Source organism: Cyclopterus lumpus, chromosome 22 (genome assembly GCF_009769545.1).
Source record: "Cyclopterus lumpus isolate fCycLum1 chromosome 22, fCycLum1.pri, whole genome shotgun sequence".
Classification (NCBI taxonomy): Eukaryota; Metazoa; Chordata; class Actinopteri; order Perciformes; family Cyclopteridae; genus Cyclopterus; species Cyclopterus lumpus.
The window spans coordinates 21,228,596-21,251,462 of NC_046987.1; the positions used below are offsets into that span (position 1 = coordinate 21,228,596).

At 41.0% G+C, this 22,867-nt stretch overlaps 1 protein-coding gene across 1 annotated transcript in view; it reads right to left on the bottom strand.

Moving 5' to 3' along the window:
• akap6 (A kinase (PRKA) anchor protein 6) overlaps positions 1–11,684 on the bottom strand; it is a 153,890-nt gene extending 142,206 nt beyond the window's left edge. The window contains exons 1-2 of the mRNA XM_034562775.1: positions 11,470–11,684; positions 10,888–11,059 (exon numbers count right to left, since the gene is read on the bottom strand). Of these exons, the coding sequence (XP_034418666.1) occupies positions 10,888–11,059; positions 11,470–11,684 (387 nt within the window). The remainder of the gene's footprint in view (positions 1–10,887; positions 11,060–11,469) is intronic.
• Between the last annotated feature and the right edge of the window lie 11,183 nt (positions 11,685–22,867).

Consider the following 22,867-nt stretch of genomic DNA (forward strand, 5'->3'; position numbering starts at 1 on the left):
GTTTAATGAAGAGGAGCTGATGGTTTAAACTGGTTTAATGAAGAGGAGCGGAGGGTTTAAACTGGTTTAACAAAGAGGAGCGGAGGGTTTAAACTGGTTTAACAAAGAGGAGCGGAGGGTTTAAACTGGTTTAACAAAGAGGAGCGGAGGGTTTAAACTGGTTTAATAAAGAGGAGCGGAGGGTTTAAACTGGTTTAACAAAGAGGAGCGGAGGGTTTGAACTGGTTTAATAAAGAAGAGCGGAGGGTTTAAACTGGTTTAATAAAGAGGAGCGGAGGGTTTAAACTGGTTTAATAAAGAGGAGCGGAGGGTTTAAACTGGTTTAATAAAGAGGAGCGGAGGGTTTAAACTGGTTTAATAAAGAGGAGCGGAGGGTTTAAACTGGTTTAACAAAGAGGAGCAGAGGGTTTAAACTGGTTTAACAAAGAGGAGCGGAGGGTTTAAACTGGTTTAACAAAGAGGAGCGGAGGGTTTAAACTGGTTTAATAAAGAGGAGCGGAGGGTTTAAACTGGTTTAATAAAGAGGAGCGGAGGGTTTGAACTGGTTTAATAAAGAGGAGCGGAGGGTTTAAACTGGTTTAACAAAGAGGAGCGGAGGGTTTAAACTGGTTTAACAAAGAGGAGCGGAGGGTTTAAACTGGTTTAATAAAGAGGAGCGGAGGGTTTAAACTGGTTTAATAAAGAGGAGCGGAGGGTTTAAACTGGTTTAACAAAGAGGAGCGGAGGGTTTAAACTGGTTTAATAAAGAGGAGCGGAGGGTTTAAACTGGTTTAACAAAGAGGAGCGGAGGGTTTAAACCGGTTCAACAAAGAGGAGCGGAGGGTTTAAACTGGTTTAATAAAGAGGAGCGGAGGGTTTAAACTGGTTTAATAAAGAGGAGCGGAGGGTTTAAACTGGTTTAATAAAGAGGAGCAGAGGGTTTAAACTGGTTTAATAAAGAGGAGCAGAGGGTTTAAACTGGTTTAATGAAAACAAAGAGGAGCGGAGGGTTTAAACCGGTTTAACAAAGAGAAGCGGAGGGTTTAAACCGGTTTAACAAAGAGGAGCAGAGGGTTTAAACTGGTTTAATAAAGAGGAGCAGAGGGTTTAAACTGGTTTAATAAAGAGGAGCAGAGGGTTTAAACTGGTTTAATAAAGAGGAGCAGAGGGTTTAAACTGGTTTAACAAAGAGGAGCAGAGGGTTTAAACTGGTTTAATAAAGAGGAGCAGAGGGTTTAAACTGGTTTAATAAAACAAAGAGGAGCGGAGGGTTTAAACTGGTTTAATAAAGAGGAGCAGAGGGTTTAAACTGGTTTAATAAAGAGGAGCAGAGGGTTTAAACTGGTTTAACAAAGAGGAGCGGAGGGTTTAAACTGGTTTAATAAAGAGGAGCAGAGGGTTTAAACTGGTTTAATAAAACAAAGAGGAGCGGAGGGTTTAAACTGGTTTAATAAAGAGGAGCAGAGGGTTTAAACTGGTTTAATAAAACAAAGAGGAGCGGAGGGTTTAAACTGGTTTAACACAGAGGAATGGCGGGTTTAAACTGGTTTAATAAAGAGGAGCGGAGGGTTTAAACTGGTTTAATACAACAAAGAGGAGCGGTGGGTTTGAACTGGTTTAATAAAGAGGAGCAGAGGGTTTAAACTGGTTTAATAAAGAGGAGCGGAGGGTTTGAACTGGTTTAACAAAGAGGAGCGGAGGGTTTAAACTGGTTTAATAAAGAGGAGCGGAGGGTTTAAACTGGTTTAATAAAGAGGAGCGGAGGGTTTAAACTGGTTTAATAAAACAAAAAAGAGCTGATGGTTTAAACTGGTTTAATAAAACAAAGTCTCGTTTTCTAAATTAAAAGGGCATAAAAAGATTATTTTATATTGTCCGACTGGAGGGAAGCGACCAGGAAGCAGGAGCTGGTTTCCTGTCTCCTCCTCTTCTTCTTCTTTGGTTTCTCTTCTTCTACATGTCACGATCCTCCTCCTCGGTTTAAACTCACAGTAAAACTTTCTTTCTTTGACCCCCCAAAACAAAAAGTGTGTGGAGAAAAAAAAAAAAAAAAAGGTCCGTTAAAGGTCGATTAAATGCAATTAAATGCAATTAAATGCAATTAAATGCAACTCCACAAACATCACAGATCTTCTTTGTGACATTTTAAAATCCTGGAATATTCAAATAACTTTGTCACAGGATTATTTTTTCACGTAAAACAATTTAAAAGCTTCTTCGGACGCCGTTAACCGGCACAAACTTCCTGCACGCTCGTCCTCTCGTGGGATTTTAAAACAGCAGGACGACGACTTCCTGAGACGTGGATACATTTCTGATTTCTAAAAAAAGATTTAAACAAAGCTCACAGACCGACGGTTGCTGACCTCTTCATCCACACGAAGGGGGGAACTTTTCAACGCCGGCGGGTCGGAGGTTTCTTACCTTCTCGCCGCTTCTGTCCGGATCAATAATTCACAAAAACTCAAATCCCTCAAGTCCACAAACGAAATATGAGTTTCAAATAAGAAAGTTAAAGTTGAATCTGCACTCGGAGCTGCAAACACACTCGGCTGCTCCCATGTTGGAAACGGTGACAGACTGACGCGCCAGCAGAGTGTGTGTGTGTGTGTGTGTGTGTGTGTGTGTGTAGGGTGGGTGACAACAGTTGGGGTGGTTATTTTAGGACCAACCTTACCACCCACCCCTCTCAACACACACACACACACACAGACCTGCATGTTAATGTGTTAACATTAAGTCTGGATGAGCGTCCGAGTGACTTTTACATGAAAGTCACTACATTAGACTCCGGGGGGGTCAAAGGTCGGACCGTAACATTCAAGGATCTCTTTGAACAAGTCAGAACCGAACGTATGAGCTGCAGCAGCGTCGTATAAAAACTGATGCACAAACAAGATAATAAACGTTTTAATAAAGCGAAAGAGTCACATTTAAGTGAAGTATTAATCTGCTCGTAGTTATAACTTTTATTTATAACGACTGTATCCAGCGAAACGCTTCACACACACACACACACACACACACACACAACGTGTGAGGGAAAGGACGACTTCCTGTTCCACGCTTTCAGAAACGTGGACATTAACGACAAAGACACAAATATACGTGCCGAGAAAGACTTTTATCTTTAGAATTTCAACGCGTGAATACATAAAACCACGTGACAAATATCTATGCATCTATTCATTCATTCAAAGACAATATAACAATCTAAAAACACACTTTTGTTCTTTTAACCGACATCTTTTCACACGGAGAAACGTTCAGTCTCTCTCACACACACACACACACACACTCTCTCTGCAACAGCTGTCAATTGGGACACTTGTGAGGGGGAAGGACGAGAGAGAGAGAGAGAGAGAAGAAAAACTCATAATAAATGTCCAGCTTGGAAAGCAGACCTGCAGGTGTTTTAATAATTCTGTGTAAAACATACACGGCGATGAGACACGAGGCCTAACTCGGTTCACTGAAACCCGACTCGGCGTCAGCGTGCTCTCGAACACACGTACAGGACGCGCTCGGTTTCACCGCAGCTGTGTGAACGTAAACATAAACACACACACACACACACACACACACACAGCGCATGTCGAGTCAATGCAGCAAACTGCTCACAGGAGAAAACCACTTTTAAAATGCTCGAGTTTGGATGGGCTGGTGCTACGCTACGCTACGCTACGCTACGCTACGCTACGCTACGCTAACATGTAGCTGCTCACAGTCTGCGGTTCATACATTTATAGATGTGCACAGAGTTTCGTTGGCTCTCTGTTCCCGACGTGAGGCTTTTATCATATTTAAACCGTAAACTTTGAAATATTACATGTTTTTAAAACTGAAAGATCAGTCAGATGTTTGTTGGAAAATGTCACAATTAGCATTTGAATTTCTCGAGTTAAAAGAGTTCATCCGTGATTCGCGGGGCATCAGATATCACGAGAGCGGCGTGGAGGGATAAAGAGATGGCGTGTAAAGTTCAGAGAGGGGAACTTGGTGAACCTGCGACTCTTCGTTTCCTACTTTCCTCGCCTCCTTACTTCCTTCCCTCCCTCCCTCCTCACATGCATATCTTTCCCAGCTCCCAGAATTCCTGGCGCGGGGGGGGGGGGGGGGGGGGGGGCATCAGGACGGTGACATCAGGAGGCAGAAATACCCCCGACAGCTGGGAGACGGCGTCGTTTAAATAAAGCTCGGAGGGTTTTGAATCAGATCCTCGTCCACCAAGCTGATCGTGTTCTCAGTGGAGAAACTTCTTTAAAAATGATGATGAGACAGAAACTCGTATTCATAACTTTAGAGTTGAGGGCAGAAAACTAACTTGTCAAGTAACTTTTCTTACTTCAGTATTCAAACTAGAGATTGAGACCAAAAACTCATGTTTACAATGTTTACTGAGGGAATACATCAAGAGAAGTAGAGTCATTTATATAGACTTCTATACAACCAGAGGAGTCGCCCCCTGGTGGTCAGGAGAGAGAATGCAGCTTTAACACATGAAGCATAGACTTCTATACAACCAGAGGAGTCGCCCCCTGGTGGTAAGGAGAGAGAATGCAGCTTTAACACATGAAGCATAGACTTCTATACAACCAGAGGAGTCGCCCCCTGGTGGTCAGGAGAGAGAATGCAGCTTTAACACATGAAGCATAGACTTCTATACAACCAGAGGAGTCGCCCCCTGGTGGTAAGGAGAGAGAATGCAGCTTTAACACATGAAGCATAGACTTCTATACAACCAGAGGAGTCGCCCCCTGGTGGTCAGGAGAGAGAATGCAGCTTCAACACATGAAGCATAGACTTCTATACAACCAGAGGAGTCGCCCCCTGGTGGTCAGGAGAGAGAATGCAGCTTCAACACATGAAGCATAGACTTCTATACAACCAAAGGAGTCGCCCCCTGGTGGTCAGGAGAGAGAATGCAGCTTTAACACATGAAGCATAGACTTCTATACAACCAGAGGAGTCGCCCCCTGGTGGTCAGGAGAGATAATGCAGCTTTAACACATGAAGCATAGACTTCTATACAACCAGAGGAGTCGCCCCCTGGTGGTCAGGAGAGAGAATACAGCTTTAACACATGAAGCATAGACTTCTATACAACCAGAGGAGTCGCCCCCTGGTGGTCAGGAGAGAGAATGCAGCTTTAACACATGAAGCATAGACTTCTATACAACCAGAGGAGTCGCCCCCTGGTGGTCAGTAGAGAGAATGCAGCTTTAACACATGAAGCATAGACTTCACTCGGCAGTTATAACGAGCAGATGTTCACAGGACTTTGAAAACTGAGGAGTAACTTTTTCGTGACATGTCGTGTGAACTCTATCTGCTAATATAAAATACAGAATGTGATTTCACGAAAAACCTCCAATGCACTTTATGACATGATTAAGTTGCAGACTGAATCGATAAAAATACTGCTGCATCCGTGTCCACTGATTAAACGTGTGTGTGTGTGTGTGTGTGTGTGTGTGTGTGTGTGTGTGTGTGTGCGTGTGTGTGTGTGTGTGTGTGTGTGTGTGTAGCCTCTCCCTCTCAGCAGCACAGGACATTTTCCACGCAGCTGTTACACAGCGCCTGCAGCCGGATGCCAAGGATGGCTAAGAAGGCTGGCATAACACACACACACACACACACACACACACACACACACACACACACAGTGGTTGCATCACTATAATCATGTCCAACAGTCACTCCCTGGCAAGGTCAGGTTAGAGGAAAATGCCCTGCAGGCAAACGCATTACAAACATGAGAGCGGGGAGAAGAAAGGGGGGATAAGGATAAAAGAGAGAATATGGTTTCAAACAGCGGTCTGACGACGCGTCCGCTTTCATCTCCACGACGAACGCCACGCCCGAAACGTTACGTCAAATAGAGCCGCTGGATGTTTCCTGCTTGGAGGACGAGACGAGGTGAAACCAGGTCTGATGGGCCCGAAGGAGCTCGTTAGCGAAGTGATACTAAACGATTTATTTATTTATAATAAATATATAAATAAAAGATACAACAGTTCAACATGACGGGAAATAAAGATATATGTATAAACATTATTTTAGGGTTGGGTGGGAGGATCACTCTCATGTTTGTTTGTCACCTACAGATCTGGAGTCAGTTCTAGAGAAGCATCGTCCACTCAGAAGAACTGATTCGATACCAGCGTACGTACGCACGCGAACACGCACACACACACACACACACACACACACACACACACACACACACACACACACACACACACACACACACACACACACACACACACACACACACACACACACACACACACACACACACACACACACACACACACACACACACGCACACACAGTATCTGGTTTGATTACATTATTATTATTATTTACTGAAACTCTGCCAGGATGGTACCAGAGTAAGTTTTAATATTCAAGTTTTAATTTCGGCCAATCAGAAGCTAGTATTGTCGAGCGTTTAACAGCTCATCACAGATATTGTTTTTTAATCATTTTTATGTTTATTATGATATTGTGTAATTTTTGCCATCTACTAAACTTAAATAACTCAAAACTTCAAAGCTTTTCTATAAATGACGATCCACAGTCACATTTATATTTTATATTTATATATATATATATATATTATAAATGTGATTATATATATATATATTATAAATGTGATGTATATATATTCATAATATTATATATATATATATATATATATATATATATATATATATATAATATTATAAATGTGATATATATATTCATAATATTATATATATATATATATTATAAATGTGATATATATGTATAATATTATATATATATATAATATTATAAATGTGATATATATATTTATAATATTATATATATATAATATTATGAATGTGATATATATATTTATAATATTATATATATAATATTACAAATGTGATATATATATATATATATTATAAATGTGATTTATATATATATAGACATTTTGTTGAAAGTGTCATTAACGATGTCTCAGAGTGTCTCGGTAAAATGTTGATGAAAGTGTTTCCTACCGGGAAGTTTCAATAGAAGTTAAATAGAAGCTCAAAAGATCAATCATTATAATCTCAATAGATCAATAGAAGTTAAATAGAAACTATGTAATCTCAATAGAAGTTAAATGGAAGGTTAATAGAAGCTCAATAAATCTCCATATAATCTCAATAGAAGGCCAGCGAGTGTTTTCTGACAGTTAGTTGTAATACAGATGTTTCACCACTAGATGGAGCCGTCAGACAGAGAACCAGTGCCCTCCGTCCTTCAGCGATGAAGACGATGAAGAAGATGCTCACCAGCATCCACTCTGCTGCAGTCAGAACTATTTAGGAAACTAAAAGCAAGAAGCTGAGCGATGAAGAGAATTAAAAAATATGATGAATAGTTCTAAATGAATGAGGTTGAAAAGTTTTGTTTTAATGGTTTCAAGCTGAAGATTTGTATTTGTTCGTTTGCTTCACGGTGGAACAAAACATATCAGTTGTGTTCATCTATTATTGTTATTTTTTTCATTTATTAAAAATTATATTGGGTGAATAATATCAATATTAAAACAAAAAATTAAGTTTAAAAAATATTATTTAAATTGTTCTCTCCATTTTTTTTTATTTCCTATTTTATTCTTAATTGTAAGAGATAAAGTAAATTTACATTTGCTTACATAAAGCGTTGCTATAGCATTCCTACAATGTTTATGTATTTTATAAACACTAATAATAGTAAAAGCACGTGGTAGTTGCAGCGTGACCTTCTACTCAGAGTGGCTTAACACCTTGTTTCTGCCGCCCCCCGGTGGTCGAACCGCTCAACTGCAGCGGTGATCAACAGGTGACTGCAGCACAAACACTGACTCTGAGTCAGCTGCTGAGTCTCAAGTCCACAAGAATTAAGAAAAACAAAGTGGTGAAGAGTCATCATAAGAAGATCAGATACACACAGAGAGACACACAGCGAGACACAGAGACACACACACACAGACACAGACACACACACACAGAGAGACACACACAGAGACACACACACACAGAGACACACACAGTGAGAGACAGACACACACACAGAGACACACACACACAGAGACACACAGAGAAACACAGACGCACAAGAGAGACACACGCAGCGAGACACAGACACACACACACAGACACAGACACACACACACAGAGAGACACACACAGAGACACACACACACAGAGACACACACAGTGAGAGACAGACACACACACAGAGACACACACACACAGAGACACACAGAGAAACACAGACGCACAAGAGAGACACACGCAGCGAGACACAGACACACACACACACACAGAGAGACACACAGAGACACACACACACACACACACACAGACACAGAGAAACACAGACGCACAAGAGAGACGCATGCAGCGAGACACAGACACACACACAGAGACACACGCACACACACAGAGAGAGAGACAGACAAAGACACACACACACAGAGACACACACAGTGAGAGACAGACACACACACAGACACGCACACACACACACACACAGAGACACACAGACGCACAAGAGAGACACACGCAGCGAGACACAGGCACACACACACACACACACAGAGAGACACACAAAGACACACACACACAGAGACACACACAGTGAGAGACAGACACACACACAGACACGCACACACACACACACACAGAGACACACAGACGCACAAGAGAGACACACGCAGCGAGACACAGGCACACACACGCACACACACACACACACAGAGACACACACACAGGCAGAATTACGTCAGTCACACAACAATGATACAGTTGTGTTTCTCTCTCTCACACACACACACACACACACACTAAAACACAGTTGTGTCATCTGAAAACAGACACTGATGCTGTCAGATTACCAGTGTGTGTGTGTGTGTTTCTTAACTTAAATATCTTTGTGAGGACCGAAGACGAGACAAATACACACACACACACACACACACACACACACACACACACACACAGTGAGAGGTAAAGTCAGACCACTTTCTCCTCACTTTCAGATTTTGAGAGTCTGGAGCTGCCGCCATGTTTTATTTAAACAGAGAGAAAACAAGAAGGAGGAGAAGGGAGGAGAAAGGGAGGTGAGGTGAGGAGAGGAGAGGAAATTAGGTGAAAGGAAAGGAGAGAGGAAACAAGACAGGAGAGGAAAGGAGACGAGACGAGAGCGATAAACAACAAGAAGAACTCGTCACTCGTAAGGAGAGAAAAGAGGAGACAAGAGAGGAGGGTATAAACGAGAAGATAGAAGAGGGGCAAGTAGAGAGGAGATGAAAGAGGAGAGGAAAGGAAAGGGCAGGAAAGGAAAGAGGGAACAAAAGAGGAGACGAGTAAAGATGAATAGAAAGGAAACAACAAGAGGAAGGAAAAGGAAAAGAGGGAAGAAACAAGAGGAAAGACAAGAAGATGAAAAGAAAGCGAGCAGGAGAGATTAAATTAAAGGAAAGAAAAGAAAAGGAGAGTGAAGGAGATTAAAGGAAAGGGGGAAGAAAAGGAGAGTAGAAACAACTGATGAGGCAAAAAGATGGAAAGATAGAAAACAGATGAAAGAGAGAGGAGGAAAGGAAACGAGAGGCATGAACGCAACACGGTATGTATATATATATGTATATATATATATATATATACATATATATATATATATATATATATATGTATATATATATATATATACATATATATATATATATATATATATATATACATATATATATATATATACACATGTGTGTATACACATGTATATATATATACATATATATATACACACAGTATATATATATATTAATACATATATATTAAGATTTTTATATTTATATATAAATAAATATAAATATATATATATGTATTAATATATATATATGTATTAAAATATATATATATATATATATAAATAAATATATTAATATATATACATATATATATATATATATATATATATAGTGTGTGTATGTAAGTATAGATATATATATAAATAATATTATATATATATAAATAAATATAATATATATAAAAATCTCTTTTAAAAATATATATAAAAATCACTTTTAAATATTTGACGCAGAAAGCTGTCAGTAAAAACCATAAATATTGGCGCTTCTCCTTTAAGAACTTTTAAAAGGGGAGGCGGGGGGATTAAAATTGAATCAAAACGTGAAGAGGAATCACTGACGATGAGGAGGAGGAAGAAGAGGAAGACAAGGAGGAGGAAGACGAAGAGGAGGAGGAGGAAAAGGAGGAGGAGGAAGAAGAGGAGGAAGAGCAAGAAGAGGAGGAAGAGGAAGAAGAGGATCAAACCGCCGACTCAAGTTACATAAATAAAGGGAACGGTTGAACAGCGTGACGTTACATAACCCCGCGGAGAGAGGACGGGCATTGTGGGTAATTTGACGCCTGAGGTCATACAGTCGACAGAGAGACGTCAATACATGTTACTGTGTGTGTGTGTGTGTGTGTGTGTGTGTGTGCGTAATCATTACATTAAACTAATCTCCATCCATCACGTCTCGAGTAAAAATGTACTTTCTCCCGGATTACATTTGTTTTTGTCAAAGTTCACGTAAATCTCCAACGTCATGGAGGTCGGGGAGCATTGGATGAACCCAGGAGGCCGTGATGGTTAACTTAACCCAACGTATCCTCACACAACGGTTCATACCTTAACGTTTACGTCTCCACGGTTTCCTCTGGCCACCCCGTGTTTAACCTCACATTGCAATGAATTGTGGGTAATTCCCTTGGTGACAGTTGGACTCACGCCTCGAGTCCAGAGATCGGGGCTTTTTGTTGTTGAACAGAAAAACCCCTAAAAAAAAAAAAAAAAAAGGACTCTGAACACGCCCCCGCGGTGGAAAGCCTCGCCGTGTACCTTGAGCTGCACCAGGTGGACGTCCACGTGTCTGTTGGCGCCGTCTTGCCCCACAGAGTGAGCGAGCTGCGTGACCCGGTCGCCGGTCGCCCTCAGCCACGTCTCGATCTCCGGCAGGTGGAGGACCACCTTCCAGTCGGCTCCGGTGTGGAGGGGCGGAGGTTTCTGTGACCTGAGGAAGGGGACGCAAAGACCGACAGACGGAGAGAATATAGCTTAAAATATAGCTTAAAATATAGCTTAAAATATAGCGTTTTATAGGCTAATGTCTTTATGATGACGCCATCTCAGGCCTGTGTGTCTGTCCGCCAAATAAAGTATATTAATTCAGCTTTAAGTGGAGAGTTCTCCCTGTTGTTATTATTATTAATATGTCAATTGTTAAATAAACTTCTACTCACGACACCCTTTTGGTCTCAGAGTGTTTGTTGTTGTTTATGTAATAAAAGTTGGGAGTAAATATTTCAGGAAAAAATAAACATTACAGCAGAAATCTGTTTTTTTTTCTTTCTAATTATCATTGAGGGAACCACTCCTTGTCTTCTTCTTCTTCATCATCATCGTCGTGGCTGTTTCGTTTACCTCTGGCAGGGGTCTCTCCCCAGGTGAGCTCCTCCCCCAGTGAGGTCACACCTGCTGGGGCCCGGGCCGGGCGACGAGGCCCCGTCCGGGCTGAGAGGGGCGGGGCCGCCGGCATCGGGGCAGGTGGAGGTGCAGGGGTCCAGAGTCGGGGTGACGGAGGTCACCATCGGGGACGGAGGCTCGGGGGCCGCGGGGGAGAGGGCCGCGAAGCTCATGGTGCCAGAGAGAGAGAGAGAGAGGGAGGGAGAGAGAGAGGGAGAGAGAGAGAGGCACAGGATTCCTAATGTGGGTGGACGAGCCTCACTGGAGTGAACTGGAGAGAGAGAGAGAGAGAGAGAGAAATATGTAGAGGTCAGTTAGGAATGAAGAGAATATGAAGGAAAAAGAAGAGAAAGACAGGGGGAGGAAGGAAAGAGGAAATAAGGAGGGATGAAAGGATATAACACAGAAAAAAAATATATATATATATATATATTATTGATAAAGAAAGATAAAGTTGGAGGTTAGGAACTAACCAGGTTGGGAATAATAATAATAATAATAATAATAATAATAATAATAATAATAATAATAATTAATGTGAAAAAAAGCAGAAAATAAATCTGATAAAAAAAAAAACGTGAAAGATTTACAGGATAATAATAAATAAAGTATTTCATGATCATTTCACAGCTGTAGTTTTAAATCTATAAATATGTGACGACACGTCAGCAAGTCTTTCCCGACCAATAAGACGTCAGCAGGAAGTGAGTGATGAGCCAATCACAGAGCTGGATTAACGCCTGACCTGTGACGTCCAGCTGAGGAAAACGCAGAAATATAAACGTAAATTGCAGCAGGAGAAGAAAAAGAAACAGCTGATCGGCGTCACATGGACAGAAGAGAGAAACAGGAAGTAAACAAAGTAAAAAGGAGTTAGGAGAATAAGAGCGTTCTTTCATGGCCACACCTTCAGCATTTTGTCCTCTAAGAGGCTGAGGCTTTGTTCTGGGTTACATCCTTGTCTATAATCTCATAGATAATAATAAACAAATAAAATGATATATACAACAACCCAACAGAGCAACAACAACAACAACAACAACGTGCAGCTCGACAACAGCTCGAGGTTCAGCATTTATGGCTCGGCAATGATCTCTTCCCAGAATCGCACGAGACCAACGAGGAACTGGGAACACTGGGATTCGGCAGCTCCTCCATGCATTCAGGACCTCCAGGAACCTTCCCAGGAGGAGTGGAAGTGTGACGGCTGGTTGCAGCTTCCCTCACGTGGTCTGCGGTGGTCTGCGGTGGTCTGCGGTGGTCTGTACTCGGAGGACCTCGAGCTCTTCTGTCTGGACCAGCAGCAGCAGCCGGTTTGTCTCATCTGCCTGCACTCGAGTCCACACACCAGCCCCGCCTTCAGACCTGGACTACAAAGAGGGACTCCGGGTCCCACAACATCATAAAGGGAACTTCGATCAGACGGCTGAAGACCGGATTAAGAGACGAGGAAAAGACGCAGAAGACGTTGACGATGAAGAGGAAGACGAAGGCCCGGAGCGACAGCAGCGCTTTCAGGCGCAGTCGGAGCCACGGAGGAGTTCCCGAGAGCTGAAGATCTCACATCAACGAGCACCTCAACAGCGTTAGAACTCCACATTTAGTCCGTTTTAAACAAACTCTTGAGCGGACCGACAAGAGGCCGCTTATTCGGACCGGATCCACGCAAAACCCTCCACGTGGTTCCGTGGCAGCGAGAACAGGATCGGATCCAGCTGCAGGACGTGAACCACAAGCTGCCCAACAGGTTCTGCAGCTTCCAAAAGGAAAAGCATGGCAGCTCTTTCCGAAGCCGCTAAAAGACCAGAACAACAAACACCTGAACGACCTTGACGACCTTGAACAGCACGAGGAAGGGGGGAACCCTCCGAACCCCCAAAACCCCCAGTGTACTATGTGTATATATAAATATATATCAAAGTTTATTTTATGCAAATAATTGTTGGATTTAAACTAAACTGCAGGTGTGAAAGTAGCCTGAACTTTAAAGTGAAATGCTGAAGATACATTTAAATTAGTTATTTTTGCTCATTTCAAATAAACTTATAACCAAATCTCTGGTAAACACAAGATGATTTTAAAGTGGGTTTTGCTTTGCATTGCATTTTTAGATTCAGACTATAATATAAAAATGTATTTAAGTCATTCTTTACTTTTGCTGGCGTTGTTATTATTACTTAAAGAAACTTTGTCCTACTTTCTTTTGGCCTAAATTCTTTTTCTGGTGATATTGGAAACAAAATCTCTCTGTATTATACAAAGCTGACTGTTATTGTATATTATGTTATATGGTTAGTGGACAACATAATGAAAACAATTGACAATTCAATTGATAAGAATCAAATTAATGTAAATCAGTTAGCGACTCTCGTTTCATCATCACTTTACATTATATTTATATTATTGTAATATTTATAAATGAGCCTTGTAAACATGTAGAGTTTGCAGTAAATAGCTTAGTTTATTTGACTTGATGTTAGGACCACTTTTGGGCTTTTATTTTGAAATATCTGAGCAAGAAGCTGCTTTGACAGAATGAATGAATTAGTGAAAACAAGAGATGAGGTTGAGAGGAACGTCCTCGCTTTGTAAAGATGTTCTCACAGCAGTTCCTCTCCATCCTCCCGGGGGTTTAAAGACGTGATGATCCCCCCCCGTCTAAAACCAGATGGAATAATCCAGAATGTTCCATTAAGTGGAAGATCAGACGTGACGTCGGATGAAAATAAACTCTCTTCTTCTTTTCTCTCCTCTGTCACATGGCTGACACAGCATGGCACTGCACACACACTGTCTGTGTCTGTGTGTGTGTGTGTGTGTGTGTGTGTGTGTGTGTGTGTGTGTGTGTGTGTGTGTGTGTGTGTGTGTGTGCGTCCTCCCCTTCATCTCAGCTGCAGCACTAAATCCTTTTTCAGCATCGGCCGACGCAGCGAACAGACAAATAAAAATGTATTATTCACGACCTCTTTTCTCTGAATAAAATATGCATCCAGTTCCCACTCGGCCCGTCTGCAGCTGGAACTTCATCAAAATATTTTAAAAACACAAAAGAGCGGAGAAATAAATATGTCTTAAGTCATTTTTCTGAATTAAAAAGATAAGAAAATGTCCAGCTTTTAAAAAAATCAGGTTTTATTAAATATTTAATGGACCTGTGAACCAAAACAGTGCCGGCATGTTAATTTATCTGTTATTAAACATTTTAATTAAGTACACAACGTAAAAAGACACAAAAAAGAAGATTACTTTGCAATCTAAAATAAGTTGTTTCCTGTGAAGACTCAAAGTTTATTGTGAAAAGACTGTCTGAATATGTTCAATATATAAACTTAAATATTAGAAATGTGTAATTGAGTCTTATATGCACTTTGTTTATTGTCATAAAGTAAAACTACTATTATTGTTTCACAGGACAAAAGTCTGAAAAAAACATTAACTGAAGTTTTTTTTAATGTTTTTCTGCCTTTTTCCTCATTTAATCCTTTTTATTTTTTTTTAAACTTATTTTAAAATTTACCAAATGAGTTAATCATCCAATTTAAAATACAAAAAATTAATATGTATGCATTTATATTATTTTCTGATGTTTTAATGTAATTTAAAACATCACAAACGACCCTCGTCTCTTTCCCTTTGATGTTTGTGAGGTCATCGGCGTTGCCATGACATCATCATTAGCCACATTAACCACCAGAGAGAGGGGGGGGGGGGGGGGGGGGGGGGGCGGAGGAAACGGGACAAGAGAAACGATGACGCTAATGATCATCACGTGACTCCAGATCAATAATCGTTATTGATTTGTTGGTAACCTCCCCATCACGGGTCAGTTTCATAAAGTACTCCGTTACTTTGAGGGAGTAATAAATAAATAAATATTTAAAAGTAAATTTAGAAAAAGCACAAGTCATTCACCCGTCAATCACTTTATAGGAAACTAGGGAAAGAATATGAGGCTTGGAAAGCATTGCCAAGATATTATAGAGGCCTAAAGTTAGTGTGTTTAAGTACTCACACAATCAAATACACACACACACACACACACACAAGAAAGTACCAAAATTAATGGGTTTTCATGAGGAAAAAAATGAAGAAATAATATATATATTTATGTCTCATGTCAAGTCTTGTTTTTGTCGACTCTCTCTCTCTCACAAACACACACACACACACACACACACACACACACGTACACAAACACACACTTCTTTTGATCTCGTTTAACGTCGTCTCGCGGCCGTCGGAGAATCAGTCAAAAAGCGGATCCGATTCGTGTCTTTTGTGAGATTAAAGCTCAGATTGAAACTCAGATTAAAGCCGCGCTGCCGGGAGATTTGTTTTTGTTTACTTTACGTAACTCCGCAGCTGTTTTCTCAGCGTCAGAAAGAAGTTTTTTTTTTTTTTCCCCCACGACTTTAAATCGAGATGCTGGAGATTCTACAAACGTCCTGAAGCGTGAATGAGAGATAATAATAATAATAATAATAATAAATAAAATGTGCCTCACGTCTCTGGGACATCAAAAGCAGACGCCCAGTTTTACAAACTTCTTCTCCAAGAACCTCGTTGGTTTGTATTTTTGTACATTAAAATAACAACGAGTATCAGGTCGACACTATTTAGTTAATTTAATATTATTCTATTTTTTGTTAAAATATATTTAGCATTGTTTTTATATTTCACATTGCTTTACCTGCATCTATAAATACTGCTGGAACAAAACAAAAAAAAGTCCCCTTGCGGTATTAATAAAGTAACTCTCTTTATCTTTTGGTGCGTTGATATAAACATTAAAAATGAATATTTAACGGTCGCAGCTGTAAACACCTGAAGTGGCGCCTTCTAACGTAGCACCTTGAAATGACACGCACAGAGGGCTCCTGGGTGAAAGTCGTTGTTTAGGCTCCTCCCTCCTTCTAGATTTGGGTCAAAAAATCAATTATTATTTATATATATATAAAATAACTGCTGTGTTCCGTTGGGTATTACATGACATACTTTCACTTTAAAAACAAGGAGCTTGTAGTCTGTCTGCACACACACACACACACACACACACACACACACACACACACACACACACACACACACACACACACACACACACACACACACACACACACACACACACACACACACACACACACACACACACACACACACACACACACACACACACACACACACACACACACACACACACACACACACACACACACACACACACACACACACACACACACACACACACACACACACGAACTGGGCGCTCGGCCACCGTGATGTCATGAATCATTTACAGCAAACCGAACACACGCGTGTGTGTGTGTATGTGCGTGTGTGTGTGTGTGTGTGTATGTGCGTGTGTGTGTGTGTGTCATTGTTAAAGTCAGAGTGAGAGACGGTGACGCCGGGACTTTAAATAAAACAGTGGAGGGGTCGATGTGGAGACAGAAAATATACAGCCACGAGACTCACTGCAGTCACAGAGGAACAACGGTGTGTGTGTGTGTGTGTGTGTGTGAGAGTGTGTGTGTGTGATGCATCACAGGGGAGGAAGATGTGTTTGAGGACCATCCCGGTTGTTCAGAAGATGGAGAACAGCAGCAGCAGAGATTACATTTAAAATGAAAATAAATCATCAAGTGAGGCCAACGCTAAAGGTTAAAAAAAATCTAATTTATCTGCTAAAAATATGAAATATTTGCTATTCACAGCTATTTAAAATTTAACAAAAAATATAAGCGCATAAGAAACCCTGAGCTATGTTGTATAATTAATATATATATATATCTATATATCTTTTATTTTTGTGGGCCTTTCTTTGCCCTGGGTTTCACCTTTCAGGCTACAAACAGAATGCCCCGAGGGGAACGCCTGCAGACACAACTCAGGGCTAAAAAAACCAACTCCAACTCCTCTGCATTATTTTTAAGGTTGAAGAAAATTATTTATAATTTCAAATGTAAAGTTTCTCCCAAAAGCTACATTTGAACGTCAAGTAAAAGGCGGTAAAGGAAAGTTACATTTGATTTTGTTTGATTATCATCGTTTATAAAAAAAAATTAAAATAAGAGTTTACAGTAAACAGTTTATATCAGGTATTGATTACTTTCTGAGTTAACGCCTTACGAGGCTTTCACGTGCATTGATGAACCAATAATTATAATAATAACACGACAAGTAAAACGTAGATGACACACACACCAACGTGGCATCCTTTGAACTTCCCAGCGTGTGTTCCCACTGGGACCAGAACAAACCATTGGCCTGTGGGCGTTTCATCCACAGTCATCAAAGAAGGTAAAACTGCAGCGACGTTTCCTGACAGACTGCTGACGCTAACGGAAGTGATGCGTTCAGGGAACAGGAACCATCCTCGTCTTCATACTCGTCTGATAAAAGACAGACAGACAGACAGGCAGGCATAAAGACAGACAGGCAGACATAAAGACAGACAGACAGACAGGCAGACAGACATAAAGACAGACAGGCAGACATAAAGACAGACAGGCAGGCAGACAGACATAAAGACAGACAGACAGGCAGACAGATAGACAGACAGACAGAAAGACAGACATAAAGACAGACAGACAGGCAAACATAAAGACAGACAGACAGACAGACAGGCAGACAGACATAAAGACAGGCAGACATAAAGACAGACAGACAGGCAAACATAAAGACAGACAGGCAGGCAGACAGACAGACAGGCAGACAGGCAAACATAAAGACAGACAGGCAGGCAGACAGACATAAAGACAGACAGGCAGACAGACAGGCAGACAAACAGACAGGCAGACAGACAGGCAGACAGACAGACATAAAGACAGACAGACAGGCAGACAAACAGACATAAAGACAGACAGGCAGACAGACATAAAGACAGACAGGCAGGCAGACAGACATAAAGACAGACAGACAGGCAGACAGATAGACAGACAGACATAAAGACAAAGAGACATAAAGACAGACAGACAGACAGACAGGCAGGCAGGCAGACAGACTTCCCAAAAGAGATATTAAGTTTCTTTTAGAACTTCTGTGGACAATAAAGTTAGTTAAAAATCAATACTTTAATTTAAATGAGATTAAATTGTGTTTTAGCTGCTAAATTCATTAAATAATTCTCTGCCTAATATAACGTGTTGATTTCTTTCCCTGTAATTAAATTAACTTTTATTAAAAACACGGCGGCTGAACAGAGAATAGACGGAAGACGTTTCATCCAAAAAGGAAAAAACATTCATTATAATAAACGTAAAAAAATGGTTATTAAAAGATTCTTGTTCCAGATAAAGAAACGACGGTTTAAAGTCTGCGATGAAGAGGAGGAAGAGGAGGAGCCAGGTATGATATTTAAATACTCGTTCTCCGGTTTATTGTTAATTATTGTTTAGGACTCTGCGCATTACTACTTTATTTAATTATTGACTCCGATGCAACATGAATTATGAGATGAGGTGATGACATCAAAGGAGTCTTGAATTACCTAAATCTGTCACTCGACAGGTATTTATTCTTTTAAATGTTTTTGTCTTTTTTTAAATAGCAAGCTTTCCTTTATTTCCTGGAATATCTTTCAATAACCCAAATAAATAGGTTTATTTTTAATTCACGACAAATTAGTTTAATTTAGTTTTTGTATGTAAAAAATAAATTTAAAAAAAATTTATATATATTAATAATATATATATATATTAATAATATATATATATATATATATATATATATATATATTGTGAAATTATAATTTTTTTGTGTTATTGCTCGTCTAATGTTTTGTACTGAGCAACAGAAACGGCCACACCCCGAGGTCTCAGCAGATCTTATCGAGGAGGAGGAGGAGGAGACAAGGGAGGAAGAAAAGAGAAGAGGATGAAATGAAGAGGAATAGAAGAAGAAAAGAAGTGACCTAATAATTAAAATGGGAAAGGAGGATGATCGGATGTGAGAGGAAAAGAGGATGCAAAGATATAGGAGGAACCAAGATTGAAGGAGAGGAGGAAAGGATGCATCTGAAAGGAGGAAAGGATGCATCTGAAAGGAGGAAAGGAGAAAAGGATGCATTTGAAAGGAGAAAAGGAGAAAAGGATGCATTTGAAAGGAGGAAAGGATGCATCTGAAAGGAGGAAAGGATGCATCTGAAAGGAGGAAAGGATGCATCTGAAAGGAGGAAAGGAGAAAAGGATGCATTTGAAAGGAGAAAAGGAGAAAAGGATGCATTTGAAAGGAGGAAAGGATGCATCTGAAAGGAGGAAAGGATGCATCTGAAAGGAGAAAAGGAGAAAAGGATGCATTTGAAAGGAGGAAAGGATGCATCTGAAAGGAGGAAAGGATGCATCTGAAAGGAGGAAAGGAGAAAAGGATGCATTTGAAAGGAGGAAAGGATGCATCTGAAAAGAGGAAAGGATGCATCTGAAAGGAGGAAAGGAGAAAAGGATGCATCTGAAAGGAGGAAAGGATGCATTTGAAAGGAGGAAAGGAGAAAAGGATGCATCTGAAAGGAGGAAAGGATGCATTTGAAAGGAGGAAAGGATGCATTTGAAAGGAGGAAAGGATGCATCTGAAAGGAGGAAAGGATGCATCTGAAAGGAGAAAAGGATGCATCTGAAAGGAGGAAAGGATGCATTTGAAAGGAGGAAAGGATGCATCTGAAAGGAGGAAAGGATGCATCTGAAAGGAGGAAAGGAGAAAAGGAGGAAAGGATGAATTTGAAAGGAGGAAAGGATGCATCTGAAAGGAGGAAAGGATGCATTTGAAAGGAGGAAAGGATGCATCTGAAAGGAGAAAATGATGCATCTGAAAGGAGGAAAGGATGCATTTGAAAGGAGGAAAGGATGCATCTGAAAGGAGGAAAGGATGAAAGGAGGAAAGGATGAATTTGAAAGGAGGAAAGGATGCATCTGAAAGGAGGAAAGGATGCATCTGAAAGGAGGGGAGCAACGCGGAGAGGAAGAAACTGGACCTCCGCCACAGCGAAGGGAAGTTCCTCAAGACACAAACGTTTCCCTCAAACAGAACACGAGTGAAGCTCGAAGACGAGATGCAACTACAAACTACACCTCGAGCAATGCAACGATCATCGATTCTGATTCATGAAGAATTGACCAGCCTCTGAAAACGTGTAGATAGCAGAAAGTTAGGAAATGTTAGGAGAGCTTGTTGTTGTTGTTAACGAGCAACAAGCCAACAGCTCTTCTCACCTACGGACGGAATATCTCCAACGACTAATTTAGGGAACGCGAGGCGTCTCTCCTCAGTCCAGAAACGCTCACTTCCTGTTGATTGGTTGGAGATGGCTGTAATCCAAGATGGCGACGGCAAATATCGCCAAACTCAAGGCTTCAAAACATCCGCAAACTAATGAGTGACGTCACCATGACTACGTCCATTTCCTGTTTACAGACTGACCACGACGCTAAACCGTGACCTCCTGCTGGGGAAGCTGGAAAGACACGGACCAGCATGCACTTCACCAGGTCACTCACTCACACACGAAAGGATTGCGAATGTGTAAACACAACACAGTAAACAAGCGAACAAGAGATTCTTGTTTACAACAAGCACATTGTTAAAATGAGTTTGCAGGGAAGGGGAGAAGAAGGAAGGGAAGGAAAGAAGGATGAAGGGAAGGAAAGACGAGAAGGATGTGGGTTTAAGATATGAGGATGTGGAGAAGGGATGAAGGAAGTAGGAAGGGGAGAAGGAAGTAGGAAGGGGAGAAGGACTGGGAGAAGAGGAGAGGAGAGGAGAAGCATGTAGGGAAGTGAAGAAGGATGTAGGTTAAAGAAATGAGGACGTGGGGAAGGAAAGAAAAGATGAAGCCTTTTGTCTCGAAAGCCTCCGGATGTGTTTAGCGGGCGCTTCACAACGGACTTGACCTTCAGTGACCTTCAGTGACCTTCAGTAAACACCAGGAGCTGCTGAGGGAATCTCCCCGTCTGTAACTGGGAGACGCAGCTCGAGTCTCACTCGATACGCCGCCTCTAAAACATTAAAAAAAGTGCCGGCAGGAGACGAAAGGAATAAGAAACGGGAGCTAAAAAGGAGCCGAGTCAGCGATTAATGCAGCTTTACAACAATGGAGGAAAATAGATGAAAATAGTACTCGAAAAAATATTTTAAAAAGTGAGCCGACGGTCCAGAGCTGCGGCTTCGGAGGATAAGTTACGTCTTCGAGGTCCGGAGGCTCATAGACCTCCTAAAACAATGAAGATCTTCTCCTGATCAAAGACGTGTGGCAACAAGCAGACGTCTCACTCCTCTTGAGGTTCTCACGTTGTTGTCGGCTGCATTCAGATCAGTTTATTAGAGTTATTATTGTTTTGTCATCATTGTAAGAACATTTTTAAAAGATTTGTGTGCTTGGTTATCGAGATTAATTTTTGTATTCATTAATGTTTTTTTTTTCTTATCTGGTACGGCCTGTTAACAAAGTGTAAGTAAAGCAAACAAATAAAAATAAGGTTGACAATATCAAACAGTTTAACTAACTGAGGTGATGCTATAACTTCGATTACTTTACAAACTGCATTCTTCCACAAACACACAGATTTGTAATCATAGCAACTGGAGACACACACACACACACAGGTCATTTATCTTCATTAAAATGAGTTAATTATATTCCACTAGATGACTTATGTACGCTCGTTTAACCCTCTGGTGGATCGGAGGTTTATTGTGGGATTCAAACACAAGACGCTCAAACTCCAGCCGGGTTTCTTTGTCTCGGTGAGGCTTTAATCTCATAAAACTCTGTAAGAGGAGACGTCTCTAACCTTCCTCCTCCTCCTCCTCCTCCTCGCCTCCTTTCCTCTGCAGCCACTGAGCCCCAGAGAGAGTGACATCACTTCCTGTGGAAGGTGCAGACGGTGACACCGGGCTGCGAGACCATCACCGATACCGGGAACAACGTCCCGTTCCTCTTAGTCAACGTGTAAACGACGTCATCAAAGTATTCCACTTTAAAAACGCTCGTCCTTCTTTCCTTCCCTACATGCCTTTTCTTTATTGACATCCTTTTCTTCTTCCCTACATCCTCTCTTTTTCAGAAACTCTCATCCACCTCTCAGAAGAACATCAAAGGAAACGCCGTTGCGTCCGTCGCGTCTCTACGTGGCGTCAATAAACATCCCTCGTTACAGCTCCCGGTCGATTCCTTACGCTCATTCGCTTCCTTTTTATCTAAGAGGAAACGAGGAGGAAGGAAACCCTCCGAGTCAGACATCAAAAGTATAACTTTAAAACCCAATAACTCCTCGAGACTTTAACAAACCACGACGCTCAGAAACACGACGCGTGGAGACGTTTCAAAGAGACGTGAAGGATGAGAGGTGAAACATCTCAGGTGAGT